This window comes from Orcinus orca, chromosome 4, assembly GCF_937001465.1.
Source record: "Orcinus orca chromosome 4, mOrcOrc1.1, whole genome shotgun sequence".
Classification (NCBI taxonomy): domain Eukaryota; kingdom Metazoa; phylum Chordata; class Mammalia; order Artiodactyla; family Delphinidae; genus Orcinus; species Orcinus orca.
In genome coordinates this window covers 102704717-102720408 of record NC_064562.1, presented here as the reverse complement: position 1 = coordinate 102720408, position 15692 = coordinate 102704717, and the positions used below count along the sequence as shown (strand labels likewise).

The following is a 15692-nucleotide window of genomic DNA, read 5'->3' as shown; positions in this document are numbered from 1 at the left end:
AGGGTTTGGTCATATGCCCAGGAATACCGTGGGCTGCTGCTGACCGTTGAGATAGTTCTCATTACCCTCCTTCTCATTCCCTTCCCCAGGCTGAACACCTCCAGCTTCTCTTCTCTTCCTAACAGACACTGTTTCAAGATTCCTTGTAGTCTTACAGTATGTACTTAATTACTATGCAAACCTAAATCACAGTGGACTTAAGCTGGACACATTTGCAAAATATACCCAGATTCCTGAGACGCTGCTTAAAATGAACTTCAAATCAAAGGTCTCAAGTTCAAGGGCCTGAGGGCCCGGGCAGGTAAGATCCATGACTGAAGTTGGCAGGAGGTGCTCAACCACAGGCAGGAAGGGTTGTGGATGGACAGAGCCTGCCTGTCCCAACCACACACCTCTGGGATTGCTGCCACTCAGGAACGGAGGTCCGGCGTCGCCAGATCTTTGAATCTTCCGAGAAACGCTAGAAATTTGCATTTTCATAGAAGTTTTTAGATCCCTGTAACTAATTTTTTTAAAATTGAAAACAGTGTGTATGCCAAAGTAGCCACATTTGGGGGCCAGCTCTGGCTGTCAGCTGCCTGTTTGTGGCCTCGGTTTTAAATAAAGAATTGCTCAAGTGATTCCTAAATTTAAGTTTTTGTATTTAGGGTTGAAAAGGTGCACAGATACATTGAGTGGTGGACACATTAAGGGCAGAATTTAAATTTGAAATTAAGCTAGAACACTAGGGTTAAAAATAACTTCAAGGCATAAATCACTAAAGAGGGTGAGGGAAAGCAGAAAAACAGGGACCCTCCTAACCAGCGTCCAAAGGCGAGCGAGGCACAGACTCAATTACCTGTCACCAAACCCATCTCCAGCAAGGTCTGGAACAAGCTTCGGTGCTTGGCTTTCAGCTCCTTCTCCCAGAGGAGGGCTCTGCATGTCGAGGGCCGCCCGTACCTGAGCTTCAGGTCCAGGTAGGAATTCCGGAGGTCGCCTACAGGAAAGGGAAGCACAGGATACCATTAGAGGGAAGCCTTGCCTCTCTAACTCCCTTCCTCTATGGGGAACTAGAAATAAGAGGTCAGACTTAGCATTACTGGGTGTTGGTTTGGGTGCATCAGGGATTTGAAATTGGCTACGATGCCTCTGCCTCGAGGTCACAGATTCAAAGCCAAGTCCAAAGGGAAATGTGCCAAAGTTGCTGATGGGTGTTGAATAATTCTACAGAATGAGCAGATGGCCTCGGACTGGTCCCCAGGAAGGCAATATCTAGGCCATTTTGTTGGCAGTGTGAGTCAACAAAGCACAGGGACCCCCCAGGGAGGAAAGGCAGTAGAAGATGTTAGGAGAATCTTCCCAATGCCACCAAACAGATCAGCATGTAAGACCGGCCTTCTGACTCTGGGTATCTCTCCTGAAATTACATCAGCTATCAAAATCAGTTTCTTTCCTGTTTGGGATATTACTATTCCTATATATCTTCCCCTCTTCTGACTGCATCATATTTTCTGGATGATTCAGCGGTGAGAGCAGCAGCTGGGAGACTAGTATAGCCTATTCTTAAATTAAATTGCAGAAGTGCTGCCTTTCTACACTTACCTATCACCATCTCTAATCACTTCCTATGACCATTTTATGTGAACCCTATCAGAATGGGGTATGTTCAACATGTATCCATTCCTCCATGGTCTGAAATGGGAAGCTCGGCTCTGGAGATGTTGAGATTATTTAGGCAGGACTGAAATACTCAATTTACTTTTGCTGATGGCAAAGGCCCCACAGGAATTTCTCTTCCAGAAAGAACATATGTGACTAACTCTAGTGCCACCATATCATGCAAGAAGATCTATAGCCAGAGAAATTTATAAGTGCTGGAACATTGGAAGACAAGACGGGATGAGTTTTATAACAGATACAAACTCCGTATGAAAGAAAGGATGTCTGCAAATACGGGCAGGCACGGAAGCAGTCTATTTGAAATTCATTCCTTCTGTTGAAAAGTTACCAATGTCTCCCAGAATGAGTCAATTTCAAAGATTTAAAAACTAAAACCCAGCCCCAAACAACAAAGCCATTGTTCAACATTTCTGAAGGTTTATATTCAGATATTAATGGTCCAAGACAAAAGTGCACCGATGGGGAAACATTTCTAATGATTAATTTATTTTCCAATTCATTTTTATTTTCTTAGACTGGCCTAAGATCCCATTATGGATGGGAATAATGCAATTTGAGGCTCAAAACACTCTCATTTATATTCTTAAACTAAATTACAGCTAGTTGAAGCCACGAGGCAGGTTTGGGTTCTTGCTGGCTGTTGGTCTTGGTGGGATCTAGGTGGAAGGCACAGTATCATTTGCATCCATCTGGGGAGGTCATACTTGCCCCCATTGGTCAAGTCACATATGTTCTATTTCAACCCCCTTATGAAAGAAGCCAAGTGTGTTGCTACAAATGCCTGGAGCTAAAAATCGCTCTCCTGAAGTCAATACTTACATGCTTCTTGTCTCCTGTCCCCCTGCTGTACTGTGGATGTGTACACAGATACTATTTCTTGAACCTCTGCACACCTTTCATAATATAACTTGATATGTTCAGCAAGTTGCTTCTCAAGTAGGGGATTGAATATCTACAAGAAGGCAAGAAAACAGAATGAACAACAATTGTCATCAAACACCCATGGGTACCCATGAGGCTACGTTCAGGTGGATTTCCTTCTCCCATTGATAGCACCAGGTGGCTTGTTTGTACACAGATCATCTGCTTTGGATTCTCAAAGGAAGGGTGTTACTAGTAATTCAAGGACACGCCAGCTCTGACTGCTTCCCTCTAGCTTCTTTTTGTGGCATCTTCTCTGCAGAGCTTCTTAAGTGTTAGGATTTCCCAGAGACCAGGCCTTCATCCTCTTCCCTTCCCCGCCGCTATGTGCTATCCCCAGAAAATGACATTCATCTCCCATGAGTTCCCAAAGGACCTCAAGTCTACCAGTACTGCACCTGCTGCCTGGAAGCCTCCTCTCCTTGTCTTCTGTTTAGAAGGTTCCTACTCAACCTCCAAGAGCCAGATCTAAGGTCATCCCTTCAGGGCAGCCTCCCTCACAGCCTACCCCACCCTCATACATGTACCAATGCAGAGGACCGCACCTCAGCACTGCCAAACACAGTGCTCACATCTTTATTAAAGCATGTACCCCATTCTTTCATGACTTATCTGTTTAAGGCCCAGGCAAGGAGCTCCTCAAGGTCAGAGACCTTATCTCAACTCAGTGGTTTTCAAAATACGGGTTATGACCCATTGGAGGGTTGTGAAATTAGTTCAGTGGTTTGTAACCAGCAGTGATTTTGTTTTTTACAGAGCAGAACACAAAATACCAGAGTACACTGAACATAGCAAGAATCTGTGTCGTTAGTAAAATTCTTATTTCAGTTTTGTGTTATATATATATATATATATAAAATATATATATGTATATATTGTGTGTGTATGTACGTATATGTGCATTATATATGCTTACGTATGTACTGCTCATGCTATTAAATAGAGTTCTTATTGTGGACCACCTTCAAAAAAAAGTTTGAAAGCCACCACCTTAATTCATCTTGGATGCCTCAGCATCTTGCACACAGCCTGGCACATAGTAGGTACTTAATAAGTATTGGCTGCACATAGTAGGTGCTTAATAAGTATTGGCTGCACGTATGAATAAAAGAATTTCATGTTTTTCCTCTTATACCGGTATCTCAACAGGGGCTCTAAGATGACCTACAGGTGATAAGGTGCCCCATTTTTCCGAATTGACTTTGCCTAGTGACTCCTGCTTTTCCCAGAACAAATCCCACAAGGTCACAGGAACGAAAGAACGTTCCTTTTTTAGGTATCCGGTGATCTCCTTACCAAGGCACAAAAAGCAACCAGGGTGAAGCTTCCCTCATGGGGCAGCCCCCCTCTAATAGCCGCCAGCCCTTCTGGAGCTGGCCTGAAGACTCTAACAATTCCATTCCATTTGTGGGTGGGTTTTGGACTTGAGAATTCAGTGCTGACTACAGAGCCCTCTATGGTCTCCACCACCACAGCCCACCCACCCAGTGTGAGCCAAAGGCCCACGTTTCTGGAGAGACCAGTAAGCAGAACCGAGAGTCCTATTTGCTGGACTGTCTCCTCTTTGATACTTTAAATAATAGCATATAAAAGAAGCTTTACCAAATAGCTAAGACTCTCTCCTTTCATTAGCTTAATCGCTGGATAGGCAACAGCCGGATAAAAATCGACTCTATAATTAAGCTACTAGTTATTAAAACAGAGGAAGTAAATGGTTTCCATTTTATGAGTACTAAATGAGCCAAACGTTAACAAAAATCTATTATCACGTTTGCAGGGTGGAGGGGGAAGCCTCAATATTAATGATGTTTGGTGACAGAGCCGATGCGAGGCCCGGCTTAGATAAATCTTTTGTTTACACTGGACTGGTTCCACAGCCCTGAGCCACACGCCCATTACCCATAAGCATTCGAAAACCCCTTGGTCCCCTGGGCTCACCTGTGCAGGGTGCAGAGCATGGAGGCGATAGTACTTCAGGGGTCCAAAAAACCCTTCAATGCCGGCCACATACCTGCTCCCTCCAATAATGAAGTACCCAGCAGTGTCATTATAATGGAAATCCTCTCGGAAGCTAGAGAAGAACAAAGGGTTAAAAGAGTTCTGGGTTTGAACAGATTTTTTTTTTTTAAAGACTCTTTCTCCTTGACTTAAAACTCCAAATTTCTGCAAACCCTTCACTCTAGTTCTAGAAGATGAGACCATGGTGGGGTCAGGCAGACTTGGGCTTGGATCCCAACCCTGCTATTTACCAGCTGTGTGACTTTGGACCAGTTGCTTAACCTCTCTGAGACTGAGTCTTCTCATTAGTAAAATGATAATTCCTTGCTTACTGGATTGATAAGAGGTTTAAGTAAAGACGTACAGCACCTAGCAGCACCTGGCCCACCATAAGTACCTTTTTTTCCTTTTCATTTATTTTTTATTTGACTTTTTATTTTATATTGGAGTATAGTTGACTAACAATGTGGTGTTAATTTCAGGTGTACAACAAAGTGATTCAGTTATACATATACATGTATCTATTCTTTTTCAAATTCTTCTCCCGGTTGTTACAGAATATTGAGCAGAGGTCCCTGTGTTATATAGTAGGTCCTTGTTGTTATCCATTTTAAAGATAGCAGTGTGTACACGTCAATCTCAAACTCCCTAGCTACCTCCCTACCCTTCCCCTCTGGTAATCCTAAATTCCACCATAAGTACTTAATATGCGCCACCTATTGATATTGGTGAAATTGTTTAGCATCATTGGAATTATTTGGAATTGCTGATTTTAATTGGAAGTATTTTGCTCTAAAAGGAAAAAAAGAAAACTTGTTGCATAGATAGAAGGTGGATGCGGAGGAAAATAAAAACATACCCTATTAGATAAGAACTGAGGTCAAATTCAGAGTTAGGAGAAGGAGGCCACAGCAAGGTCAAAGGGCTTGGCCAAAGATAAGCGGTCAGCACAGGTGATTTGTTGGAAGTCCACTTTGTCCTGAAAGACTTAAAGGATCAGGAAGGAAAATGGAGGGAAAAAATGGGTCAGCATGAATAAAATGCACAAGTTGTTCCTGGCAGCATTATTTACATCCACCAAAGACTGAAAAAGTTTAGGTGTCTGTCAGTGAGGACTGGTACCCACATCCATCCAATGGGCCCTGGACATCTATACAGCTTAAAAAAGGACAAAGGGCTCTGTGTACTGACCTGGAATAATCTCTAAAATACATTGTTCAGTGAAAAAATAAAAATGAAAGAGCAGAACAATAAATATATTTTTATCCAAGAAAGAGGAGAATGGATTTTTTTTTTTTTTGTATTTGCATTAAAAAAAACTCTGGAGGTATATATAAGAAACTAATAAAAGTCTTTCCACATGGCATGGGGGTTAGGGGATGGAGTGGATGGAGGCAGAGCTGGAAGCAAGACATCTAACTGTAGACCTTTTCACATTGTTTTGGTTTTTTATACGATGCATTTATTACCTATTCAGAAAGTAAAATAGGAATGTGTGGACAAGGTGCCATCAGAGCATATGTGAACAGCAAGGGCAGATCAAGATAGGCATCAAGTGAGAAGCCAGGCAAAGACAAAAAGAGCCAGGGAGGGCAGAGGGCAGCAGAAGGGAAGAACACAGCATGTCAGGCAGGCCGCCAGGAGCCCGGCAGCCTCAAGAGCGATGGACCAGGGTGACACGGATGGGACAGAGCAGCCAGTGGTTGGGTCGGAGAAACCAGGCAACCGGGGGTCATCCCAGGAGAGAGGATGGGCTGTTAGGCAGAAACCCAACCCTGGGCAGGTGCTCCCGGCTGGAAGGAAGACAAAAAGGTGAAGAAATGGACACTCTGACAACAACAACCGATGGCGGCAAGAGGGAACACTTAGAAATCAGCTTTCTACAAAGGCAACTAACATGGAAAAGAAATGCTTTATTTCCTGCTATTTCTTTTTCTGGAATCTCAGGCTTGAAGGGCACTAAGGTGACGGTCTCTTCTCTTTTTTTTTTTTACGTGGGACCACAAAGTAATTATCTCTGAGAGCTGTGAATTGATTAAATTTTTCAAGACCTTCGAAAGATTTGAACATTCCAACTACCCTCATGAAGTATTACCCAGCACTCAGGGGACACAAAGCAATGCTTCTGCAGTAGAAGCTCTCATAATAGAACTCTGCTCAATCAACTCACCAGCTCACCTCACGGCTCATCCCTACAACACGCTGGATGCTTGCCAGCTGGAGGTTCCTCTCTGGAGGCTTCTTCTCATTTTTTTTTTTTTTATTTGAAAAAAATGTTTTTTTACTTTTTGGCCGCACCGTCTGGCTTGTGGGATCTTAGTTCCTCAACCAGGGATCGAACCCGGGCCCCTTGCAGTGGCAGCACGGAGTCTTAACCACTGGACCGACAGGGAATTCCCTTTCTTCTCATTTTTAAATGGAGATAAAAATAGTACCTAGCTACAGGGTTGTTGGGAAAATTTATTTAATATTTAAACAAAGCATTTAGAACAGTGCCTGGCACATAGCAGGCACCATAGCTGTTAACTACAGTTATTATTATTAACCTAGTCCAACTTGGACTTTTGCTGCCATTTTTTTAAATTAAATTTATTTATTTATTTTTGGCTGCATTGGGTATTCGTTGTAGCATGCGGGCTTCTCATCGTGGTGGCTTCTCTTGTTGCTGAGCATGGGCTCTAGGCACGTGGGCTTCAGTAGTTGTGGCGCATGGGCTTAGTTGCTGTGTGGCATGTGGACCAGGGATCGAACCTGTGTCCCCTGTATTGGCAGGCGGATTCTTAACCACTGTGCCACCAGAGAAGTCCCTGCTGCCATTTTTTGAGTTGCATGCTTACGGAAGATGTGTTTGCTCCCAAACCTGTCAATTGCCAACTGTATGGTCATTGTAACCATACAATGTAATTCAATCTTATGTGATCCAATAAAATAGGGATGGAGAAGAGATGTTCATTCTTTAAAAATTAAGTTGAATATTTTCGGTAGACTCAGTAAAGAATGGTTACTAAAAAAATTATTGTGGAAGAAACTGAAGAAATCTAGATGGATTTGGGGCTCTGATAGTTTCACCGGTGTCTTTGTTTTCTTTTCATTTGGGAGAAATAGAAATTGGGTACCGTTTATGCAAGAAAGATCACAGGGAACTCCAATCAGTAGACCCATACTCAAAGGCAAGGCTCTAGCTAGATAGATTGGCAAATTAATGTACATTTCCATATTTTAAATTAAAATAAAATACTTACACACTTTTTTTTATAGATCTTTGCTTTAACTGAATTCTCAACTAATCAATAAATTACTTGGTCCCTATGGTACTAGATTGCAATTTTTTATCGTCATTATAATACAACTAACATCTCTCCAGCTCGGTCTCCCTCCACATCAGCGCCTCCACATTTTTCTCCTCTAAAATTCTCAGTGGCTGCACCAAGACTGCAAGAGATTCCTTGCACTGTGCGTTGTTTGATGGTCATCAATTTTGCTGACGTAAGAGCTGAGCTAGACAGTTCAAAAGCCCAAGCCGGTCCCTTCCGCAAGCCTCAGACAAGCTGGCAAACTATCTTTACTCTTATCTGGATGTGGGAGACTGCCCCGGTTTATTACTGTGGAGGACCCAGCAGCGGGGAAGGATTGCCTGCCTCTGTCTTTAACTAGGCCTCACTCAGAATTAGGGAACAGTTTTGGCTCATGGGTTCTTTTTTTTTTTGGCCACACCACATGGCAGGGACATGTGGGATCTTAGTTCCCTGACCAGGAACCAAACCCGGGCCCCCTGCAGTGGAAGCGCGGAGTCTTAACCCCTGGACCGCCAGGAAAGTCCCTGCTCCTGGGTTCTTCAGCAGGGGAATTTAAAGCCTCAAAACAGCTGTCCCTCCCACCCCTTAAAGTAATCTCATCTTAAGCGTCACTTCCTCAGGGCCTGGTCTAAATGCTGGTTCCTTTGGGATCCTCTCAAGCCAACCTATTTATTTCCTTCCCTGCATTCATCACAATCTGTAATTTTAAATTTATTTGTGAATGTATTTGTTTAAGATCTTTCTTCCCCCCACTAGATTTTTTAGTTCCATGAAGGCAGGGATGGACTGTATTCTTGTTTTTCATCGTTTTATTCCCAGAGTCCAGCACTGTGTCAGGCATGTGGTAAATGTGTTGGGTGAATGAATATATACTGGATGGATGGATGGATGGACAGATGAATGAATTCGACACTAGACAAGTCTGCAGTTGTTACTGCAGCCTTTCATGCGGTGCAGCACTGAACTTCTGAGCGCTTAATTACTGATCTTCGTACACCACTTTTGCGGGATAACAGCTATCATTATGTTTATTTTACAAGAACAAATAAAAAGGAGGATTAAGAGGCTTTCCTTGGAACACCTATAACCATCTACAATATTTGATGTTTAGTTTACTACCTTGGCCCATTCTGAAATCTCTCTGGTGATTGAGATTCCTAATAGCTAACCACTGGAATCCCAGGTGGGCCCAACATTAATTCTTTAGTTGTTCTATTGATGGAGGGGGTCCCAGGAAGGGCAGCTGAGACGGTGGTAAGGGGAAGTCTTGCGCCTGGGGACTGCTCGTATTACCAAGTAAGGAATCATTTCAAAGCCTTCACCAGGTTGTTGAATTGGTATGTGCCTGAAAATCAGTCCTGAATTCTGGAATCTTAAGGATCATACTGACTCCATCTTTACTTAAAATTTTGCAATTTTGTTCATCATGGATTCTTTACATTAATCTTGATTTTTAAAAATACTGTATTAAATGTTATTTATCATGACTATCGTTATGAGCTGAACTGTGTCCCCCCCCAAATTCATATGTGTAAGTCTGAACCCCCAGTACCTCAGAATGTGACCTTATTTGGATATAGGGTCATTGCTGATATAATTAGTTACGATGAGATCATACTGGAATAGGGTGGGCCCTTAATCCAATATGACTGGTATCCTTATAAAAAGGGGACATTTGGACAAAGACAGACACTCACACAGGGAAAATGCCACGTGAAGTTTGGCATTATGCTGCCACAAGCCAAGGAACTATTAGAAGCTGGAGAGAAGCTTAGAACAGATCTTTCCCTAGAGCCTCCAGAGGGAGCATAGCTCTGCTGACACCTTGCTCTTGGACCTCTAGCCTCTAGAACGGCGAGGCAATACATTTCTGTTGTTTAAGTCACTCAGTTTGCGGTACTGTGTTCCAGCAGCGTTGGCAAACTAATGGAATGACTAAGTTGTGTTGGTGTCTCCTTACATTTTATGCGGAAGGTGCCTCCCTTGCCTCACCCATTCCCAGCCCTGGATCTTACTGTGATTCGCTCCGCTCATGTCCGCATCTACACTTCTGGGATTTAAGAGGAAAGGAAGCCCTTACATAGAAAATGAAAAAAAAGCTTATGAAATTCAATTGGTTGTCCAAAGTGTCTGAGGTTGCATGTGGGTGTCAGGGGAGAAAGGGCAGGTATTATTTTAGACCTCACATCCTGAAATGCAAACCCTTAATTTCTGGGGCAGAACAGGGCACTCGAAGAGATTTCTAAAGGGGCCACACATCCGCTGTTTCTCCAAAGCAAACTCCCAGGCCTTTCCTATTCTCAAACTCTTCATAGAAGATCCCATGGCCGCTGATTATATAACAAAACGCATATCTGTTGAATTCTTCCTCACTGGTCTAAATCCACCTGGTGCGCTTAAGACTTCTAAGGCCTCAGCCTCTGTGCTTCAATATAGCTATCAAGTCACCCCCTGACTTTCTCTTTGCAGGCGAAGGAATGCCACTGCTTTCGCCTTTCGCTATAACTCTAATCCTTTAATCCAGTCATGAAAATAAGAATTGTTCTATGTGCCCAGAGCCTAAAAGAAATTGTTTGACTTCAATGTAAACAGAAATGGTGGGGAAAAAAAAAAGTAGGGCGTATGTCCCCTACTCTGCTGTCATCACCCCTCTTTGCTTTCCTTTCTTTAATAATTGGTTTCCAAGAAAATCGGGATCGTGTGGAGACTGAGTGAACGGAGCCTGCTTGGAGAGACGGTGTTTGGCTAAGCGTAGTGAAATGACTACAGGATGAAGGAATGAACCTCCCCCCCATCTCCCAGCCAAAGTGCCCAACAGTCCTGATACATTTTTTTTTTCATACTTTTTTGTTTTGGGCCGCACCGTGCAGCATGCGGGGTCTTAGTTCCCCGACCAGGAATTGATCCCGTGCCCCCTGCACTGGATGTGTGAAGTCATAACCACTGGACTGCCAGGGAAGTCCCCTGATATATTTTTTTAAATTATACATAGGAAGCTGCTAATTTTTGTTTCTGTTCTTTACTTATTCTTAAGCATTTGAATTTACACATAGACATAGACATTATATATATTGATATATATATAAAATCTAGCTATGGTGAGATATCCCGAGTTCCTAAAGGAGAGCTCATGCCCCATGTTTCTGACACTATGTGACCCACTCTTAAACAGGGATGTAGAAGCAAATTAAAAATATAGGACAAATGAGGAAAAAGACCCAATTCTCAGTTTCTGTAACTCTTGTAGAGAATCGTTATATAAGATTGAAAAGTTATCCCAATATCAATAGTTGCATACATTTCAAATTTACGTTATAAACATAAATATGAAGGCTGCCTCCTTTTATGTTTTATACTAGGCCAAACTTACCAAACCTTCTCAATAAGCAACATTAATACTTTTGTTTTTCCGAATCCTTTGTAGAAGATCATTTTCAAAGAAAACAAATTATAAAGTGTCATGAAAGGAAGAATTTACAGTGAGATCTGGAGAGAGAACTAGTTTCTCTTGCTTGGAAAAAAAGAAAGGGTTGTGGGGAAAACACGGAGAGTTTTTGTACACTTAAAAAGGAAAAAAAATAGTACAAAGATTAGCCACAGTCCATGCTTGAAAAAACTGAATCAGACAGGGTGGGAATAACTTCAGGGTTGAGGGCTAACATATGAAGGTTCCTTAACCCTCATCCAGCAAATTTTGAATCAAAAGAAAAATCACACTTACCTAATGGTCTGATTATGGTAGTCTTTCAAATCCTGTCCAGTGCTGGTGGTTACTACTATCTATGTTGGGAGAGATACACAAGGATCAGTTATGCCTCAAGACCCCACATCATAAATACAGTCCTGGATATGAGTTACTCGTAAAATAGGCTTCATAGTCTTTCACCTGATCAGTTTCTGCAAAAAATAAGAGGAGCAGTTTACTAGCCCTGTGTATATTTCGAGACTTAAGACACTTAATTTCTCCAAATGACTTTTTTAAAAATAAATTTATTTATTTATTTTGGGCTGAGTTGGGTCTTCATTGCTGAGTGGGCTTTATCTAGTTGCGGCGAGCAGTGGTTTCTCTTGTTGTGGAGCATGGGCTCTAGGCGTGCGGGCTTCAGTAGTTGTGGCACGGGGGCTCAGTAGTTGTGGCACGTGGGCTCTAGAGTGCAGGCTCAGTAGTTGTGGAGCACAGGCTTAGTTGCTCTGCGGCATGTGGGATCTTCCTGGACCAGGGCTCGAACCCGTGTCCCTGGCATTGGCAGGAGGATTCTTAACCACTGCATCACAAGGGAAGTCCTGACTTTTTTTTAAAGAAGTATTTTGGTCATTTTATTTTTATTTATTTATTTAAAAGAATTTTTTTGGCCACACTGTACGGCATGCGGAATCTTAGTTCCTGACCAGGGATCGAACCCATGCCCCCTGCAGTGGAAGCTCCGAGTCTTAACCACTGGTCCACCAGGAAAGTCCCTCCAAATGACTTAATGTGATAAAAATATCTATAATGCAGTTTTCCCCAGTGGGCTGTAGACACTTCCACACTACCAGCCGAAGGTTCATTTGGTGTATTCGTGCTTGAAAGCTTGTTGCATAAAAAGACAAGGAAATGTGTAAGATACTACAAGGAGTTCTTGGAATTTGTCTCTGATTCCAGGAGAGCCTTAGGGGGAAAAACAAGACAGGAGATGAATGTTCTTCATGCACTGTGGCTTTCCAACCTCTCTCCCTCAGCACTGAGAACTGTCGCTGTCATTTCAATGGTGACAATGTTTTCGTCGCAAATGTTGTTAGCTGCCGTGTATTCTTCTCGTGTCTGGGACTACAACATAAGCCCCTGGGGTTAAGGGGCTCCCTTTATTCCCCCCAGTGCTAGCGCAGAGCACGTGTTCAGAAAACACATTCTGACTTAATTAGATTGTCAAAGATGTGGCTCTAACACCATGTCTATGAAAGAAAAGGTAACCCATAAAATCCAACCCAATCCAGCCACATAGAGCATGTTGGTTCAGCGAAGAAAATGACTCAGACCAGTTGTTTCTGTAAACCAACCATTTACTTTAAGCCAATGTGTCCATTTAGTCAAAGCAATGAATATAGTAGTCTCACCACAGAGCTGGATTTTGTGTAGAAAAACAATAAGTACTATTCTGGAACCTATGTGATCAGAGAGACCAGATAGGATGGAAAGACGAAAGGGCAAATGGCAAAAGCTTACTAAAAAAAATCTACTTCTTTTTTCTTTCCACTGCATCTGGTCTTCCTAATTCTTCTCTCCTGTTTTACCCGATCATGTACTCTGCCATTAAATTCATCTCTTTAATTAAAGAACTACTTTGATTTACTCTTCTGCTCCGAAAGCTTCGATGATGCTGTGCTGCCTTGCAACTAGAAATTTAAATTCCATGATATTCAAGATTCTCCACATTCTTGCCCTAAAGACATTTTTTTCTTCTATTAGCGTTCTATAGGCAGCGAATTTCTACTCCAAACTGGTTTATCTGCCAACCTCCAGTGATGTGCTAAAGTACCCCCTCCTTGCTTCTCCATTTAAACTCTGCCCATTCGTAGGAACCTTCTTTATGAAACCTCCCCTGAGCACCCCAGGGTGAAGTGCGGTCTCTCTTCCGTGAATCAATACGAACCATTTGGCAATTAAGCTCGCCTTATGACACCCCTCACCTGCTTAATACGACTTCCATAAATAGTCTGTAAGCTCCTTGAGCACAGTGCCTTGTATACAGCTGGTGCAAAATAAGATCTGTGATTTGCTCTCATGATTTGATACCTAAGTGACACGTGGTACTGAGCTGACCTTAAGAGAAAGCTATGCCACCATAATCCTCATGCAAATGAGAAGCTAAAACATGGACCACAGCGATGTCACCTAACAGCATTAAGGAAACAAACATACAAAAACTTCCAGCTAACATCTTACAGACTCTCCTCAGGAAAGCTACAAGGACTGACTTGATTTCTTTTCTCTTCAGAAAAAGGAAATGTGATAGACCTGACCGCCAAGGGAAGTCTGTGTATTATCTAATACACAAGACAAGCAAAAAGTCTTTTCCAGTTTTGTTATCGGAAGTTACACATCAATAAAAAAAGCTGATGAGAAAATAAAGTAACCAGAAGAAAGTAGCATCCTGACATCGTATATATGAAGAAATGGAATTATCTTCAATTATGGCAATGTCACTATGTCACTAATTAACAATGATCACAGAACATGTGTCATGCCAGAGAGTTTTTCTATCATACACAATGCATTAGTGGCTGCAGGAATCTTCCTCCAAGAGTTACCGCCAGAAGCCAAGCTCTCAAACATCCACATTGCTGGTGCCATAATCCATAAAATCTGCGTTATGAAAGCTTGAAGCTATTATGTGCAGTGTCTTATAGTACAAAGTAGTTAAAGGACCTCCATCTCACCGGAATCATCACTTAGGTTTGTTGGTTCTCATTTGTCGGTTTAATGCCAAGCATAAGCAATTGTTTTAACTGCCCAAAACAGTCAAACCATTTCTTGGCTGAACTAACCAATCCATTTCCTGTAAAAAAGTTGTAGATCTGATAACACTATATAAATATGGCCAAGACTGTCTTAACATTTATCTCCCCAAAGCCTATCTCGCTAGGAGAAAAGGCTTCAATTGCTCAGATAATTGTGGTTATGTAGCTGGCTATATTCTTTACTCATTCACAATAGAGTCGAAAGAAGCACTTTAAAAGTTAATTAAATGGGATAGAATTCTTATGATTTAAATTTCCAACGATAAAAATTTGATTTAGAAAGTGTTATGGTTGTAAAAGTTTATCAGATACCACAAATTTGTTTTTGCAGGTTTCCTAGCTCCCTGACTTTACAGCAATGCTTAAAGTTAAGTGATGATGTTGATATGAATCACGGTGGAGCGAGCTTTCAGTACCTGGCCACCATTAAAAGAGATATCCAGGCGAAACCACTCCTTCAAGGGTATGGTGAATTTCGTTTTTACAGCAAGGTCTTCTCCTTTGACAAGATGCATTTGAATATGCAAGTGGCCTAAAAGGAAAATGAAAGCTTGTGAAAACGACAGAAAATACTTAGGAGTGAATGAAGTGGCTATATCTTTTCGACGACTGTCCTAAAAAGCTATAGGACTAGATCACATTCCTTCTTCCTTTAAATAAAAGCAAAGCAAAGCAAAACAAACAAAACACATATGTGCATTCATCTGTATATGTTTGTTTTAATCTTCCAGAAAACAAGTTTAACTTGAATCCCATATTTGGAAATCATCATTCTCATTGAATTGCCACGTTGACAACATTCCTTATTCTAGACAGACGTATCTGCCAGTAGACAGAGCATAAGAAAGCTACACTATCGTTCTAAAGGTTCTGTTTCATACTTACCCTCTTCAGTAAGAAATACAGAAGGCGTGCCGTACATCTCGTTAGAATCAACAAAATACAGAATCCCACAGAGATTGGCCTTGCAATAATGGAGTAAATAAAGCCACAGTGAAACAGTAAACCTATAAGAGTGAGGAGAAAAAAAATTCTGCAGACTGATATCATGCAAGAGCAGGTAATTACAGTTAACAATGACGGAGTAAATTGCTTTCTTTCCAATGAAGGGATGAATTTGCCTTCGTGTTCATCATGGGAGATCAGCTTGCAAAGCTTGATTTTTGAGACAAAGGAGGTAGTTACAGTAACTGCAAAAGACAGGAGTTAAGCGTCGTTGCGCAAAACTAGCAGACATTGTACCTTGCGCCAAAAACCCTTCCTGTGTCTTTCTGAGCTTCGCACAGGCCCACCATTTGAATCCTTGATTAAGGCTTA

General features: G+C 41.9%; 1 protein-coding gene across 6 annotated transcripts in view; it reads right to left on the bottom strand.

Annotated features, from left to right (window-relative positions):
* The window catches only part of SEL1L3 (SEL1L family member 3), a 97733-nt gene that overhangs the window by 57886 nt on the left and 24155 nt on the right, over positions 1-15692 (bottom strand). For 5 of the 6 annotated variants that reach the window (XR_007476940.1, XM_033421621.2, XM_033421617.2 and 2 more), the window contains exons 4-9: positions 15261-15382; positions 14792-14907; positions 11599-11657; positions 4522-4654; positions 2482-2614; positions 839-979 (exon numbers count right to left, since the gene is read on the bottom strand). Coding sequence is in view for 5 of the 6 variants with exons in the window: in XM_033421621.2 (XP_033277512.1) it covers positions 839-979; positions 2482-2614; positions 4522-4654; positions 11599-11657; positions 14792-14907; positions 15261-15382 (704 nt within the window). In the remaining variant the exon portion in view is untranslated. The remainder of the gene's footprint in view (positions 1-838; positions 980-2481; positions 2615-4521; positions 4655-11598; positions 11658-14791; positions 14908-15260; positions 15383-15692) is intronic. The other variant, XM_033421619.2, reaches the window with a different exon arrangement.